At 37.5% G+C, this 13,044-nt stretch overlaps 1 protein-coding gene across 1 annotated transcript in view; it reads left to right on the top strand.

Moving 5' to 3' along the window:
- Nucleotides 1–12,013, top strand: part of LOC107694663 (GTP-binding protein REM 2-like) — a 21,141-nt gene extending 9,128 nt beyond the window's left edge. Inside the window, exons 4-5 of the mRNA XM_016494350.1 lie at nucleotides 5,824–6,001; nucleotides 10,886–12,013. Of these exons, the coding sequence (XP_016349836.1) occupies nucleotides 5,824–6,001; nucleotides 10,886–11,220 (513 nt within the window). The 3' untranslated portion in view covers nucleotides 11,221–12,013. The remainder of the gene's footprint in view (nucleotides 1–5,823; nucleotides 6,002–10,885) is intronic.
- Nucleotides 12,014–13,044: the final 1,031 nt, after the last annotated feature.

The following is a 13,044-nucleotide window of genomic DNA, read 5'->3' as shown; positions in this document are numbered from 1 at the left end:
CTAGTATGCCTAGTAAGAGCTTGATTAGCTGGTTCAGGTGTGTCTAATTGGGGTTGAATCTAAACTCTGCAGGACATCGGCCCTCCAGGAACGAGTTTGGGCACCCCTGCTCTAAGCATTTCTCCCTTGTCTGTCTTTAAGGCAAAATGTAAGCATTACTAATTAATGGTACAAGTCTTAGATGATTCAGTGAAGATCAGCACTTTCCTTATTGTGAAACAAGGTCAGCATATCTGGATGCGGTGAAGACATTGCAGTAAGTTTACAGTCTGTTCTGCAGACTGCAGCCTCACTGTCAACTTACTTTGTTCACTGAACCATGGAGAATTGGAGAGAGACAGTGAATGAACTCATTCTCACACAGTGCTGCATCAGTAGTAGCTGTAAGAGGATGTAGGTCTGTTCTGGTTCTGTAGCAGATTCCCCAAGTTCACCCAATCAACACCTGACACATCAGCCCAATTAGAGCCTGGATTACGCATAGGCATTCATTCACATGCAAACATGCACATACTCACAAATGTAGAATCACACACACCGCCCTGAGTCTAGACTGCCTCGGTTAGCACGGTTAAGAAGTGCTTGTGACAGTGGGGGGAAGTATGCCTTTAATAAGTCATTCTCTTTCCTAAAATAGCCGACACATGGTCAACCACGTCCTTAAGCACGCAAGGACGTATTCCGTCACCCGCTCTGCCATTGGTCGGGATTGGGAATTGTGTCACATGTCGCTACTCCCTTCTCCGTGTTCCAGCATGAGTTCGTTCCAGCATGGAATCGTATCGGCAGTCTCTGATCACCTGTGTCCAATACATTAGCCAAAAACTCACCTTGAAATCATAATTGAAACTGAAGACTTCGGTCACTTAAAAATAAAACTAGGGATATGTTCAGAATTGTGCTCTACTTAACTGTTATGCTGTGCATAGTATGCATTTTTTTTAGATTGTATTTCAAGCTGATCTGCTGTATTTGTCTTAATTGTTGTGGATCCTGTGGCCCACAGTGCAATGTGAACTGAACCCTTCTTTTCCATTGTGATGAATGAACAAATGAACTAGAGGGTACATCAAATATTTTTAGGCATTTTTCTCTTGCCTTTTTTGAATGTAATATAAAATATCTAACTGTGTATTATTTATTTGTATATAATGTGTCTATTTTATGTTTTAAAAATAGCGTAGTTCTATATAGTTACATGTTATATTAAATAAATACCATTGTGTATCATTTAAAAAAGGTTCCCTCACTCATTTACTCATCCTCACTTTGTTCCAAACCTGTTTGGCTTTCTTTCTGTAACACAAATAATATGTTAAAAGATGTGCACAACAAAAAAGATGTTCATTCATAGCATTTTGTCCCATATAATGAAAATGTCTGCTGACGGAGGCTATCGTTCTGTCTCACATCTGTTCTTTGGAACAGTATGAGGGTAAATAAATTAATAAATGATGACAGAAATATCATTTTCGGGTGAACTAGCCCTTTAACATTAACATTCGTTTCAAAATAAAACATGCAGCATAGCAAGGTAATGTTAGCATGTCACATTCTACTTTTTGAAATGTTTATCTATACATATTACGTGCTTGCATACTATTATGAAAATAGCAAGCAGATGTATTGTACAGTATGAACTAGTTTTCCGTTCTAAACATCTAGCCAGCCGTGACCATGGCACAAGATGCTACCAGTTCTTCTTGCCTATGTTTGGTATGTAATGAGCCGGTAGACTGGGGCTGTTCGGCTTGGCTATAATTAATAGATTACTTTGAGGTGAAATATTGATGACGCTAAGCGGCTCATATGTTTTTTGTTTACTGGGTACGGTTCATTGTGTGTGAAAACTGACAAGATGGTTTGGAGGGGTTTTTTTTGTAAATGTGTGAAGTATACGTCTGTTTATCTCACTCAGACAGAGTGTGTAGTGTACTGCTGGGAGCCTTATGCTTAAGTACAGTGTGCTCAGCCCTAGTGTCGTTATGGACTGTGAGCTTTGTGTAACGTTCATTAGGGAGATGTTTATTCTTTGATGTTGGTGTGCTTGGCAGAGTAAGCGGGCCTTTATTTCTGTGGAGGTATGTGTGCTTTGTGTTTATAGCAGCAGAATTGGCTTGTTCATAGGATGGTGTATGTCTGTGTGTGGGCTCTCAGGCCAAATGTGTATGTTTGGGAGGACGGGATGTGTGGACAGATGGTCTGTGGTGGCTGTCTGCAGGGGTGGGGACCTCATTCTGGTGCACAGACACAAATTCGGCACACGGTTATGTCTCAACATCCAATTATCAGGCTCAAACTCTCCCCCCTATGGAGCAACAAATTAAAGTCTCTTTATGCACCCCTATTTCTCATATCCATTAATAATTTGTCATAATAACTGCAAAAATAAATTAAAATTTATATTATATTTATTTCATATACTTCATTTTCTCAAAGTTTATCTTGTTTAAAAGATGTTTAAAGTGAAAAAAGACCAAAACACTGATGAATGGGGGGTTTTGTTGTGTTTTCTCTGTATTGGCTTACTGACCAGGATCTGGCCTGATTTCTGTGTAATCTGTCTTCCTGTGCCAAGAAGAAGGTGTGTTTGTGGTGTGTTAGTATAGAAGGAACACAGTTCTTGGGAATGAGTTTATGGTCAGAGATGAGTTGAGGGATATTTTAATGCCATGTTTTGCCCAGGTTCTAATCTGCTTTATGACCTCCTATGAACTCATTTTATTCTCAGCCAAAGGCTTAGCAACAGAATGGAGAGAAACAATTTCAGAGTTTTAAAGCTGGAATGGATAATTTTTTTCTTTTTTACAGTTTTAGATTTATGAGTAACTTAGGTCTGTGGTTAACATTACATTAGGAGACTTATGTTATGACTTATGCAGTACAACATAAATGATACACAATCATACATTAAAACATAAACCTTTAAGTCAAATTTTTTTGTTAAACATATTTTGCTAAATACAGACTATGCCTACAACAAGGATATGCTAGATTAATCGAATAACTATTTCAGCCCTTCAGTCTTCAGTCCAACTTTTTAGCATCTTGTGTTTTTAAAACCCCAGTCACAAGTAATGCTAACCACAGACCTATACTAATTAGAAAACCAACATTAAAAAAATAAAATAAAATAATTAAAAATACTTAAGGGAACCAATGGCAAATTAGCCTTCTGAGTTGGCCAACAAGCTGACATCATGGCTAAACAGCTCTATTGGTGAGTTCCAGTCATATCGGAATGATCATATGTATAAGTTGAGCACACATGAACACTTTAATTGATATTGGCAAAAACTCATTATTTCAGCTCTTGTGTTCCTGTAGCTCAAGCAGTAGAGCATGGTGCTAGAAACAAACAGATCATGGGTCCATTTCCCAGGGAATGCATCAGCTGATCAGACATATACCTCAAATGCAATGTGAGTCACTTTGGATAAAAGCGTCTGGCAAATGCTTTCTGAGTATCATGTAAAAGATTAATTGTTATTGATTATTAGAAGTTGTGATGTATGATTAATATTGATCTGGAACCATGTAGTTTGTGCGTAATTTATGTCCTGATGATGAAAAATAGCAATAACACACTACTACTTTTGCTGGTCTATAAGAAGAAAGACTTGTGCGATCTTACTATATTTTCCACCATTCTTTGTGGAAGCATAAGAATGATAATATATACCAATAAAGCATAAATGACACACCTAATGTGCATCTTTTGCTGTTCATTATGTTGAATTAGCACTGAAAAACAGAAAGAAATATAAAATCTTGTTTTGAGAGTCCATTTTACTCCGATCAAAATCACTTAAAGGCCCTTAATGTTGCCATTACCACTAACAGAAGCAATGCTGAAATCACCACAGTGCTTAGACTCTAATAGAAATTCAATCTTCAAATTGTTTACTTATGATGGTCTCTGCACATTAAAATTAGACTTTGCCTGTAAGTTACACACTACAGCTTTAAACAAGATAAGTTTAAATAATCTGCTCAGTGTGAGATTCTGGTGGTTAGAATTATATTTTGTTCTTTTTTAATTAAGTCGTTTTGCAACATTATAAATACAAAATGAATCTTCCTGACACACACAAGGAGTTCATAACAGTAAATGTGTTTATACAAAAAGCACCATGTCGTGTGAATGAACATTTTAGCTGGATAAGTGAGTATCATTTCATTAACCTGCTGTTATAGGGTAATGACAAATAGACCATTTTAGCATCTATTAAGAGTGCTGGATTTAATAATCTAAATCTGCACATAAGGACAAAAAAACTGGCAGGCATATTTGCTCACAGCATGGCAGGGATTTGTGTGTATGTGTGTGTGTTTCGTGACCATAATCAAACAGTTTGTGCGATAAAGAGCAGTATATGTACGAGTGTGTGTTGCATTATCACTGTAGGCTATAACATTTTCACATGCGTACCTGCCTGTGTGTACTCGGTGCCATTAAAAGCTATGATTCTGTGTGTATATCTGGCCTCGAAAGGGCAGACAGTGACAGATGGGCCTGTATTGCAGCGGAAGAGCTCGATGGTGTTATTTAGAGAATGCTGTATGCTTTTGTCTTGTTTTTCTGATGGAAAGACCTTTCACTTTGCCCATCCGGCCCCAGAGAGCCCCTTCATCACGAGGAGCACTATCGACCATGTCGTGCTGTCTTCACCGTTCATCAAGATACGTGTCCGCAACTCGAAGGAGACGACCTCCTCCCCGTGCCCTTTCTGTGTGGGGTTGCGGCAGGTGGCCGAGCCCCCCTCTCCTCTCCCGCTTCCGCCCCACTAGACTCTTCCCCTCCAGAGAAACTCGGTGTTCCTGTGGCTGTGTGAATCTCACGCTCCGGGGCCGAGTGCGATTGGCTCGGCTGCAATGTGAATTTTTTAGGCAGCTCTCCAGAGGGCTGGAATTCGCCTTTGGGGAGTTAGGGATGTAGGACACAGGCTTTCCATCTATTTATCTGTTCCTCTTTCTGTTTAGGAGATGAAATAGGAAGCGGTCCATAGGGGACGGAAGCATTTTCTTTCTTCTCTCAATTCGTTGGATGAAGTGACAGCCGCCCTGTCATAGCTGTCACCAAGAGAAAGCCAGACCCCGGTGTGGCTGTACTTTGGCACTGTAAACTGTTTGTGGTGATGTGCTGTGGCGTTCTCGGGGGGTAAACGCTTGACTGAGGCATCTGCTGCCGTTTTGAACACACCTGAGCTCTGCGGCGGCAAAACTAGGAGCTGGAACAACAACAAAGCCATCGTAGATTTGAGGTTATCCTCTTGAAATCCCAGTAATCCTCTTTTTCATGGACACAAACACTCCTGAGCTGCACTCAAGCAAAAACTGTCCTCCTCTTAAGGCCCGTTCACATCAAGGACGATTACTATAAAGATAGCTATAACGATAAAGATATTAGCGTCCACACCAATGGACAAAAACATTCTGTTCTGTTTATGCAAGTTGCAGTTATGTCGTCTGCTGCTTTAAATGCTTGAGCTTCTTAAAGTTGAGTGGATTCTGAACAGCTGTCAATGTTTTGATCATTTATCAACCAGAGAAAATCATCCTGAAAGTGATTCCAGTGATATTGTTCCTCTGTGATTGTGATGTGGGTGTCATAGAATTAGAATGATTTTCAAAACTTTATCTTTAACATTATCGTTATAGTTTATCCTTGGTGTGAACAGGCTTTTACTGACCTACTGTACCGATGACAAATAATCATCTAGCTAATGCTCTATAAATAACATGTATATGAAGCACTGAATCTTCTTGGTTGAGTTATGATGTAATTTGTGTATCTGTGTTTGGATTTGATTTGATTGACAGGAGCTGTCCACTCTGCAGTGTGAGGTGTGCATCCTGGTTTTCTCGTTGACGGATAGGCGTAGCTTCCACCGGATCGCTCAGCTCCGCCTACTGTTGAGGGAGACGCTGCCGCACACTCCCATCATCCTAGTGGGCAACAAGAGTGACCTTGTGCGCTCCCGTGAGATCAGCACAGAGGGTAAGCCTGTTTTTAATCTAACTCCTTGAGCTACAGATCCCATAATTCAACTTGATTTGCTGCATAGCTGGCGGAGTTTAAAGGGAATTAAAAGAATAGGGTCAAATGGAAGAATAACATTTTATAGTATATGAAACCTTGTAAACACAAATACAGAAAGACAGAGAAAGATAGACTGATAGTAATAGTAATATGCTAGTAATGCAATATAAATAGAACACAAAGACCAATTATAATTCAGAATGCAACTAGATGTAAGGAAAAGGACCAATTGGAATTGGAGATGGAGATATTAGAATTACACCACTGTCAATTACACTGTCTATAATGGAAACATTATAGGCGTTGGTTTAACGGTCAGAATAGTCCAAATACTTTCAAAATATGTAATTAATAAAAACAGAGAAATTAATTCATGATACACTGCTGTTGAAAAATTGGGGTCAGGATTTTTTGGTTAAAGAGATTAGGATTTTATTCAGCAAGGATACATTAAATTGATCAAAAGTGACTGTAAAGAGCAAGCCAGCTTTTTTTTGTCATGCTGAAGGTGTCCAGTGTAGTCTTATGAGATTGTGAATGCTGAACAAAAGTCAATGGGAGATTTCCAAACCTAATCTTACATTTCCTAAAAGGTATAAAAATAGATCAACTAGGAAGCAGTGCAAAGGCTGGAATCATCAATAAAACAAAGTATAAATGGAGTCTGTATGTTCAAGTTGCTATGAAATGGAAGTAGTGACAGATCTTTCTTTCTGTTATTATGCCGTTCATCTCAGTTAATTGTATTATTCGAAAAGAAAATATAGGGCTTGCTGTCAGTTGTAAGAAAGGGGCTAGGTTTAAGCAGACTAAACAATTGGAAAAGTCCGGCATACATAACCAGAAAGTTTCGCCAGAGGATCGACTTAAGACATTTTGATAAAAAAAAAAATGATGAGGTCAATATAAATAAAATAAATAATAATAATAAAACATGCATGGATGAATAATTCACAATACGTACATGCATTTAGAAAATTATGACTTTAAGTGCTTTGAAAATAAGCAGAAAATTGTGGGAAAATGTATGAGCAATTTCAATACAGTAATTTAGAGTACAGATCCTGTAATGCAACAGGTATTTTGTCCACACAAGGCTCCCTGTGGTCCACCTCTGCCTCTCTTGTGAGTCATCTATATTAACCTTGCTGCTATGACTCAGCTTTTGTCTAAATGCTTCTATCTCCATCTGGCTGTGTTTATATAAGGGGCTTCATGGATTGCTGGCAAGAAAAATCACTCAGCTTATCGGCATGAACAGGTGCTGCTAGGAGATGTGCATTTGTAAAGTGGGCACATTGGCCATTTAGGGCTGATATGGAATATAGATGAGCTTTGCTGGTGTTTTCTCAGCAGGGCAGAATTTAGTTCAACTGTTAAGTTTCTGCCACATCATTTTAAACAAATGTATTTCTTTACCTACAGTGTATTTGAAAACGGTCTATTTAAAAAATTAGTTTAAAATACACATGGGAGGATGGTTGCTTACAATTTAAAATTATATATATTTTTACATTTATATACGATTGTTTGCAGAATTTCAGTTAAATATGCAGTATTAAAAGTTGTATTTAAAAGTAGCATTTAAAAAATACATGGCTCAAAAACTCTGAATGGGCACGTGTCCCCTCAGTGTAAACTGGCATAATGCGTCTGGCTCTCTCACTCTCTCTCTCCCCCCTCTTTTCTTCTCATCTGTTTGTCACACTTGGCATGTTTGGGACATTTTTTTACGTTCGCTCTGTATTATCTCTCACCCACAATGTGCTGGTGTTACTATCTTTATGTGTGTGTGTATACGTATGCCAATGCTGGTACATGCACATATATATATGTGCATTTATACAATTCTTATCCGTATATTTCTTGAACACCAAATCACCATATTGATTCAAATAGACTGATTTCAGCATAGAATGAGTTCTGAAGGATCATGTGACACTGAAGATTAAAGTAGTGGCTGCTTTGCATCACATGGAATTTTGGATTTTAAAATATATTAAAATAGAAAAAAATATTAATAATATTAAGAATTATAATAAAATTAAGTTTATAATTTTTTTTTACTGTATTTTTGATCAAATAAATGTAGCCTTGGTGAGCACAAGAGACTTTAGAAAAACATTTTTAAAAAACTTACAATCTCCAAGATTTTACTACATGTTTCCTTTCAATGGTATTGGCCTGAAAAAAAATTATTCATGTTTTTATGTGATTTTGGCTACAGATACAATATTTAAGATACCGTTGTGTTCAGGTTTTAGAGATGATGGTCTATTGCAATTCATGCAAAACAGGAAATATCTGCCTGAGAATGTTACTGAGATGGCTAAGAGTGCCTTTAAAGAGACTTTGATAGCACTATTCTCATCTACGTAGCTGCACAATGTGAATGTATCATGCATGTCAGGGGCACAAACTGTGTGGGATGAGTTATGCTCCAAAGTTGAATACTTTTAGGCTTAGGGGTTTGTTCAGATCTTCAACCTTAAGTATGAACGTAGGACGCACTAGCAAGCACGTAAGATGGGTGTGGCAGGGAGAAAAGGACCTTGTAGGAAGTTCAGAGGACAGTTATGCGGACACATCTGTGCTCAGCACATTTATTCCTCCGGGTGCTGTAGCCAGTGTGGTCATCAATATGGAAATGTTTAGAATCTTTTTCTGTCTGCATCTATCTTCCTGTCTCCGATACGAACACACAAGCACACACTCGCTATGTACTCAGCTTCATGTAAATGGGTTTAATTTATGTGGTGTATTTGCGAGTCAGCTGTCTGAAGCTGACATTCAAGCCTTATTTAAGCAGGCTAACAGACATTGGATGCGTACGTGCTGTAAGGTCATACTGACTAAATCATTGAAATAGAGATGCCCAACCTTATACTGGAGAAGATGAGTCTATAGCAATAAACAGAATTTACAACTCTGAAGGACCATAATGCTGCACACATGTGATAAATCTCCTGTCTGTTGTGCCAGAACAAATGGGTTTCCCTTCATTTTTTTTCTTTTATAAAGATAACAGGGTCCATTTTATAGGGGTCATATGTGATTTTTTTTTCATTTATTTTTTCCCTTAAGTCTGTTTATTTTTCCCCACCTCAACCCTCACATTCAATTTAACCTCTGTCCCTTATCAATTTTAAATTTTTGCATTTTATCCTAAGCAACTTTGGCGTGTGCATGTGTGCATTATGTGCACACACATATGCCACACATATGCTAAAGTTGCAAAACATTTTTCTTTTCAAGATTGTTTGATGAATAGAACATTCAAAAGAACAGCATTTATTTGAAGCAGAAATCTTTTGTCTTTTTTTTCTGTCACTTTTGATCAATTTGAGTGCATCCTTGCTGAATAAAAGTATTAATTTCTCTCTCTCTCTCTCTATCTCTCTTTATCATCCAAAAAAAAAAAAAAAAATCCTGACCCCAAACTTTTTAGCGATCATGTATTTTCTGTTTCTGTATTCCTTGTGAATCTGTCACAATGTAAAAATAATGTTATTTAAAAATGGGGTATCAACAAATAATACTGGATCCTAATTCAATAAGCTTTATTTGCTATTTAAGACCTTGCTTATGTAGTGGGTTTGCTATTGGATCCAATCTAGTTGCCACTGCTCCATTCTACAATAACAGTCTCTCTGCAAAGCCAGTGACAGATTCACAAAACAATACGTGCTGAAATGTGTCGCATAAACTGCTAAGGTTGAATCGAAATGATCATGGTAAAAATAAACATCAGTCACTTTTTTCCTATAGCTGTGATCTTTCAAAAGGATATGATGCCAGGATCAGCAAAATGTTTGATTGGGCTTGCCATTGCCATTACACACTGTACCACCTGTAATAGTATCTTCTTATTTTGGTACAAGAATAACAAAATAATACTGAATATTACCATCATCTTATTTTTATTTATTTTGTTTTTTAATCTATCCTTCATCATTTCTTTACTTTGTCAGGCCAGGCCAAGTTGCTGAACACTGAATAGGCGTAGTTGACGTGTAAATGTGGGTGGTTATGTGTGAATGTTCAGATTTCTGAACAACCTGCCTTGTTTCAGTGCTGTTATTGTTTATTAAAACTTGAGCTATTAATTATTGTTTTAGTTAATTGAAGTTAAGGTTAAATAAAATAATATAGATTTAAATTAAAATTATTACCTTATTAGAATTTTTCTCATTTTCATTTAAGTTAAAGTGCTAATATAACTAAAAGTAAAAATAAATTTAGGCTATAAAAATATTTGAAAATAAACATGACGAAAGCACATAACAAAATGACTAAAACATGAACTAAAATGAAAATGAAAACTGGAAATATAAAAATGAAAGCTAATTCAAAATATTACAAAATATTAAAATAATACTGGTTTCAGTAAAGTCTTTGAACTGAGGAAAAATTAAGTGCTAAAGTGTATTACATGAAACTAAAATCTTTATTTTACATTTTTCATGATACAACCCCTACGAAACTACGTCATCTCTGGATTGGAATGATAAATGTTGTCTGTTTTTCAGTTTTCTCAGTCTCCTCCTCCTCCTCCTCGTCTGTTTGTTTCTTCTCTCAGGTCATGTCACTCATCCACAATGGTGCAGTCTAGTCGACATCTAAAGTGATCTAATTCAATCCTGTCCACACACCTCCGAACAAACACTCCCACACATACATTTAGCATTTATTTCTCTTTTCCTACAGCCCTCTGTGCTCCGTTAAGTCCCACTCAATTGATTCAGTTATCTAACGCTAATCTGTGTTGATATGACAAGAGAGAGATTGTCAAACTCCATCTGCGTCTGTATCACTCAACCTCTCTCTCTCTTTCTTTCTCAGAGGCGCACTCCAGCGCAATGATGTTTGGCTGCCTGTATCTGGAGCTCTCCGTCTCTCTGGACCACCACACTAATGACCTACTGGAAGCGGCTGTGAGAGCGGCCCGGGGCCACAACCTGGGGCCCGGCTGGACAGAGGGGTCCCCCACAGTGGCCCGCCGAGAAAGCTTGACCAGCAGAGCCAAGCGCTTTCTGTCAGGGCTTGTTCCGCGCACCCACCTCGGCCGAGACAGAGACAGGGAGGGCGGCAGAGACAGAGACCTCAGCAGACACAGAGGAAGCAGGATGCTCAGGCAGAAATCACGTTCTTGTCATGACCTCAGCGCTCTAATGTAACCGAAAACGACCGAGAGCGAGAAGGAGAGGAGGTGTTAAAGGAGGCTAGAGGAGGGATTGAAGAACTGCATGTAAGATTGACAGGTGAAGAGATAAGAGACAGTGTTGCCGCACCAATTCACAGAGGAGATAATCCTCCAGAGATATTACCTAAACTAGTATGTGTGAAATTAGTTGTTTATACCAGTCTCTCAGTCATTAAACGTGACAGTGGTGCAGCGAAACCTAGCAGTATATAAACTATCCTGACAGAACATGTCCTTTAAGGTTGCGAGAGGCCTGTAAACAGACAGACCGACACAAATATAGCACTGGATCTCAGTATAATGAGTGGATCATGCTGGCTGTGGCAGGCTGTTAGTGGTGATAGAGTAGCTCCTGTAGTAGAAGCATGCTGACACAGCACGGATGCAGAACCGTAGTAAAAGTCCTGTTGTAAAAAAAAAAATTAAAAAGCCCACCGGCACAGAATACGATGCTTTAGTTAATGCGTGGATTCAGCGTTTTAGATTTTCTCACTCTACCTGCACAACGATAGCACGATTTCAGGTTTAGGGAAACCAAACAAAGTGATTTGAAGTGAAGCAGTCATTGAGAAACCCATACTGGTCGATAGGGCTGCACGATATTGGATTTTAAGATGTTTTGTTTTTCTGTGATGTGACAAAATACAGGAATTCACCAGATGACTTGAATAGCTATATTTGGAAAGAATGAATCATTCTAGAATAACTGAGGTGATTTTGTTGAGGAGTATATCTGCATATATATATATATATAAAATATAAAAAATGACTTTTTTTGAGTGTGAACCATCCTTTGAGGGATGAACAATTTGAGAAAAATTGAAACATTTTGTTCACAGTTGGGTGTACTCTTTACAAGAACCAACTGAAACCTGTAAAGTGAACAAAATTTTCCACTTGAGTTTTCATAGGTCATATTCCCAATGTTTTTGACCCATTTAATATGACTATAAAATAATAATAGTAATTAGGATTTTTATTGTGATTATTATTAAATAAAAATGTTAAACAAAATATGAAAAAAAATGTAGATTTTAATTAGAAATCATTTTATAGTATGACTAAACTTACAATACTGATATTTAAATAATTTCTTCATTTTCAAATATTAAACTGTAAAGCGTTTATTTTGGTGGTTTTCCACTGATGAACACACCGTGTTGTGCCTCACTCTGAAACATGCAGCGCATATATTTATTTCATTAAATCAAAGTCCTAGCAATTTGATAGTATCAATATTCTGATATTGTTTAGTGCAATTATTTCAATATATATCGTGCAGCCTTACTGGTCGGCTGACTACTAATCAGAATAATGTTTATGGTGGTTACGGCTCTGAGAAAACACTGTGTCCTAACCAGATGTAGTCTTGCATAGTAAGAAAAAAAGAAAATCATGTAAAGTGACCTAATACAGTTTATTTTTACACACCATTAAAGGACCAGTTTGAAATAGATTATACTGTAATAATAGACTGCTATGTAAAAAAAAAAAAAAAGGCAAATAATAGAAAAATAGCAGATGTGTAAAAACTTTGATCAAAATTTATTTTGAGGTCTGTGATCAAGAACAAATCTCTTGAGGATCTTTCATTCATTTGATACCACTAACCTAGAAAACCTTTGCAGATCCAGTAATTAGCTCCTCCTTAAAAGCGCTCGTTGGTGCTTTGTAACTTTGCTTTACTTTTAATCACAGTATCAAAGCCAGTGAGAAGATATTTGATGTTTTATACACATTTTTATGGAACCAATGAGATCTCATTGTGGGCTGGGCTATTTGGCATTGCAGCACAGAA

Source organism: Sinocyclocheilus anshuiensis, unplaced genomic scaffold (assembly GCF_001515605.1).
Source record: "Sinocyclocheilus anshuiensis isolate Anshui unplaced genomic scaffold, SAMN03320099.WGS_v1.1 scaffold1638, whole genome shotgun sequence".
Lineage (NCBI taxonomy): Eukaryota > Metazoa > Chordata > Actinopteri > Cypriniformes > Cyprinidae > Sinocyclocheilus > Sinocyclocheilus anshuiensis.
This window is presented reverse-complemented; position numbering and strand designations above follow the sequence as displayed.